The sequence below is a fragment of the Caenorhabditis briggsae genome (assembly GCF_000004555.2).
Source record: "Caenorhabditis briggsae complete genome, chrIV, whole genome shotgun sequence".
Taxonomy (NCBI): Eukaryota; Metazoa; Nematoda; class Chromadorea; order Rhabditida; family Rhabditidae; genus Caenorhabditis; species Caenorhabditis briggsae.
The window spans coordinates 16,029,054-16,034,076 of NC_013487.2; the positions used below are offsets into that span (position 1 = coordinate 16,029,054).

The 5,023-nt window shown below is 36.1% G+C and overlaps 1 protein-coding gene across 1 annotated transcript; it reads left to right on the top strand.

Annotated features, from left to right (window-relative positions):
- Positions 1–11: 11 nt before the first annotated feature.
- On the top strand, positions 12–1,490 carry CBG13929 (the record flags this gene model as incomplete). The annotated part of the gene is given in 4 exon segments (XM_045236308.1): positions 12–56; positions 101–397; positions 408–545; positions 825–1,490. 4 exon segments carry the CDS (start codon positions 12–14, stop codon positions 1,488–1,490), a joined length of 1,146 nt encoding a protein of 381 aa, XP_045095297.1.
- Between the last annotated feature and the right edge of the window lie 3,533 nt (positions 1,491–5,023).

Below are 5,023 nucleotides of genomic sequence, written 5' to 3' on the forward strand. Positions count from 1 at the left end.
GATTCCCTGCAATGGCACTTGTGAAAGCTTCTCCTGTTATAGCTGATGTAGTTACGGTAAGTGATATAACTATTAGTAAGTGAACAACAAATCTTTCCAGCGGATCATAGAGTATGTGAATAAGGTGGAGGCGAGAAACTACGAACATCATATCAAGGACACACTTCAAATCAATGTACCTCAACATGAGGATGAAGATCACTCGAAATATGTAGACGACGATCAAAGTCGAGATAAGAAAAATAGTACAGTTGTTGATTGGGGTGCTTTCAAAAAGGAACTCAACGCGAAATACGGCGTCCCAGAAGAAGAACTCGACGGATACATGTCGACATACATGTTTAGACGCTACTTCTTAAAAAAAAAAACTTCTGAACCAACTTCTGATCGAGATGAAGTATTATAAGAAAGAAGATGACTATGATTCAAGTGAATCTGAAATCTCCACGGATGAAAGCTCTGATTACTACGACGGTGAAGACGAGTCCGATTCCAGCGACCCGAATCATGGAGACGACGATGATGAAGACGGAGCAGATAGTACAGTTGATGATAATAATGTCTATGATGATTATGATGGTTATGACGATTATGATGGTTATGATCATTATGATGAATATGATGATGACGATATCCAAAACGAAGATGAACCAGAGTTTGAGGAAGAGCAGGAGAGAGAGCAGGAAGAAGAGCAAAACGGAGAGCAGGAGGGAGAAGGCGAGGATGAGAGACAAAAAGAGGAGCAGGATGAGGAGCAGGATGAGGAGCATGATGAGGAGCAGGATGAGGAGCAGGATAAGGAGCAGGATGAGGAGCAGGAAAAGAATCAGGAAGATGAGTACGAAGATGAACAGGAAGAGGAAGATCAATTGACTGAAGCACCGACCACGAAAATCTTCAGAAAAAGAAAACAGTTCGATTCTGATAGAGTTTCATTTGCTCCCAAACAACGAAATGAAAGAAACAATCGCGCCTTTACATTTTCAACAAGACAAACCACAATGGCTGCTCGTTTGAATCGAAATAGAAACGAACGTCGAAGTTCTTCTACCGCTTCTACAATGAGAACCACCACCTCTTCTAAGCCAGAAATGATTATCAAAACCAACAGACCAATTTCGTCAACTACACCAAGGCAAACGACGACCAAAACTCGAAAACCTCGGAAGAAGACACAAAGTCGAAAAGCTGATCCTACAACCACCATCACAACCACAGCAACCATGAGGACCACGACCACCATGAGAACAAGACGAACAACTTCCCATCAGTCGAGACGAACCACGACAGAACCTCGTACGAAACGGACGACGTCTGCCCCTGAAACGAGACAAACAACCATCACCACTCAGAAGACTCGGAATGATAGAAGAAGACGCGGGCGGCCCACTACCACCACTCCAAGATCGACTACCATTACTCCAAGATTCACAACCACTACTCTAAAATCCACTTTCACCGGCCGAAGGAAGTTCAAAGGACGCGGATAAGATCATCTTGTTGCAACCGATATTCTTTTTTTTGTGTTCTGCACTATTTATCCTCTCTAATTCTTATATGCCACACCTTTTAGTCTTATACCTTCTTCTGAATAAAAATCAAAATTACAAAAAAAATTATTTTTAAAACATCAAAACTATTGAAAACATGATTGGAATAAATAAACGTTTCAATCTAACCAAATTTTCAAACAAAAACATGAAAGCTATTCAAATACCCACATCTTTCTTTAAGGACCAGAATTTTTTTTAAGGACCAGAATTTTTTCTAAGGACCAGAATTTTTTTTAAGGACCAGAATTTCATACTAGAGCCGTCCCATCTGACCGTCTAGTTCAGAGCTCAATTGTCTCGGTCCCTGTGAAAGTTATCAAAAAGTTGTCGACTGATAAAATATTGCTGATAAGATGATAGACATTTTATCACTTGACAAAATTTTGATAGCTTCATTAGCAAGCGATATAAATTGGCTCAAAGTTAGAAGTGGAGTTCATAAGGTTTCGTGGGAATGCTACCAGTGCCTCTACTTTGAGTTCAATTATCTCGGTTACTGTAAGAGATATCAAAAAGTTATTAACTGATAAAACATTGCTGATAAAATGAGCAATGTTTTATCAACGGATTATTTTTTGATATCTTTCTCAGCAAGAAGTTAGAAATCCCTTTTGCAGTTGAAATACAATTTTTTGTCCGTCCACTTTGACTCTTTTTTTCTAGCTTCCTGTAAGAGATATCATAAAATTGTTAACTGATAAAATCTAGCTGATATTATGATAAACATTTTACCAGTTGACCCTTTTTTGATATTTATTATAGCAACTGAGATAATAGAGCTCGAAAACGCAAGTAAGGGCTTATTCAGTCGGTATTCTAGTTTTTCGTTCTTCCTTTAAACGTTACTCAATTTTTGGCAAAATTTCGAAATTTTGTCTTCTTTTAAGTCTCTCTTGAACTTTTCAGATTATTTGTAACCGTTTTTGACCTTCTGACGAACGTCTTCTGACCTCCTGACCGCCAGAATTCGATGAACTTAGTTTGCCTTGAAAAAAAATGGCGCCAGCCATTTTTCAATTTGGAATTTTTTTTTCGCTTCCAACTAAAATTCTTCATCAGTGTGTGTGTGACTGATTTGATAAGATATCTAGTGTCCCCTATTGGGCGTCTCTCCATCATTATCATCATCTCATTTATCATGTATATAATCATTGATTAGTGTATCTGTGTCGTTGAAAAGCCTATACTGCATTGCGCAGTATTAAAAGATAAGGATGTTTGAGTTCAGATTTTGGACTTTTTTCCCGTTTTCCTTTGTTTTGCCTAGTTAGCAATTCTCATAGCCCACTCCACTCCCCCACAATCTTTTGATCTTCAACTTTGAGCTCATATATCTCCTTTCCTAGAAGAGATATCGAAAAGTAATCAACTGATAAAATGCTTATCATAATATCAGCTACATTTAATCAATTGACAAAATTTTGATATCTCTGATAGGAACCGAGATAAAGCGAGTCAAAGGTAACACGATTGTTCCCTGACCCTTAGTATAACGCTTATTGGATTTCGAGCTCAATTATTTCGATTCCCATAAGAGATATCAAAAATTTGTTAACTGATAAAATGTTTATCATAAAATCAGCTATATTTTATTAGTTGATTACTTTTTGATATCACTTACAGAAACTGGGGTAATTGAGCTTAAATTGAGTATATCAATTTTCCATTTTAAAATGCTCCAAAACTATTAGCTGTCTATTTAGTTGTGTTAATTTGAAGCTGAAAAACTAGAAACTTTGAGTATTCAAAATCAAAATGTTAAGAAAATTAAGCTAAAATTAGCTAGGTTATGAGAATCGCAAAGTTAACGACCATCTTAAAGACAAAAATTAACCAAATGGGACGTCAAAGCTAATTCAAAAGCAGAAAAATCCTTCAACTTTAAACCCAATTATCTCGGTTCCTGTGAAAGATATCAAAAATTTGTCAATTGATAAAATGTAGCTGATGTTATGATAAACATTTTGCTAGTTGATTACTTTTTGATATCTCTTACAGGAAGTGAGATAAATTGGCTTGAAGTTGGCGATCTTTTTTTTCTCGCTCTTTCTTGGCACAGTGCCGAGTTCCTCATTTTTCATTAGTCAAAAAGCCCCCTTCTTGCCACCCGAGCCGCTCGTTTTACCCATTTTATGACATCTTTGGTCTTTTGGTCTAAAAAATGAGTTCTAGGATCAAAATTTGCCATTTTTTAACCCAAAAATGTCAATATTGAGGTCAAATTTAGACTTAAAGATCGTATAAACGTAATTTTGAGTGCAAAACGCCTTCAAAATATTTGCCTTTCTTCCCTCCTCCTTCTTCTTCTATTTTCGTTCCTTCCGGTTCTTTTTTTGAGGCAGAACCTGTATAATTGAAATGATGTGATTGTATACACACATCCCCCCTTTCTTATCACTACAGTATACATTTGCATAGATAGTCCATAGGTACACGTGTAGGAAAACGGCAAGATGGACTACAAACTATAAGGTAGCTGCTCACAATGTCCCAAACTTCTTGAAAACCAAGATTTTTTGAGATTTAAAACATTTTCTAATTTCCAATGCACCCATAAATCGCCGAAACTTGAGTTTCACTATTTCTCATAGTTTTAATCAAATTCAGCACAATATTTGGAACATTTTGAGCTCCATATTGACCTATTTCGGCCAATGTTGAATTTCCAAGGGGTACCCCTCTGCGTGTGTGCCCCAAAACTCAAATGTGACCAAAATGGGTCAATATGGGGCTCAAAATGTCCCAAATTTCATAAAGAACACAAAATTGATAATGGTTTTTTTCCCAATTTTGAAATTTTCTGACTATTTATATCCTCTAGATTCGGACACAATGTTCCCAATTCAGATCACAAAACTTCAAAGACTACAAGAAACATTTTTAAAGGTACACACACCCACCTATTTGTCATCGTGTGTCCTTCGTGTCCCGTGGAAAGGGACACAGAACTTTGTGTGATTGTTATTCGAGCATGTGTATGTTTGTGTCCCTTTTGAATATTTCATCGTTCTCTGATTCTTGTTTGTAGAGAATTTCGTAAAAAGAGCAAAGAGCAGGAGGTAGGAGTCAGAAATTGATAAGGAATTTTGAATTCCCCCGATTTTTCGCCTCATTTTTCAATTTTCACAACTTTAGAATTTTCTTTAGAAAACCGCTAACAATAGTTCTAGTTTGAACAATTCCAATTTTTTTCGATTTTCAAAACAATTTGAAAACTTTGAATTTGTGACCAAAAAAGATTTTTAAATATTCAAAATTTCGAAAAGTCTCCGTTTCCCAGCAAAATAAAGGTCAAATTTGTGTTTTTCATAAAATTTGGAACATTTTGAGCCCCATATCGCCCTAATTTGGGCAATTTTTTTTTTGAATTTTTTTTAAATTTTCAGATTTTTCAAAAACTCTAAAAATGTTGTGTTTTTGAGCAGAATAAAATTTAAATTTGCGTTTTCCATGAAATTTGAGACATTTTG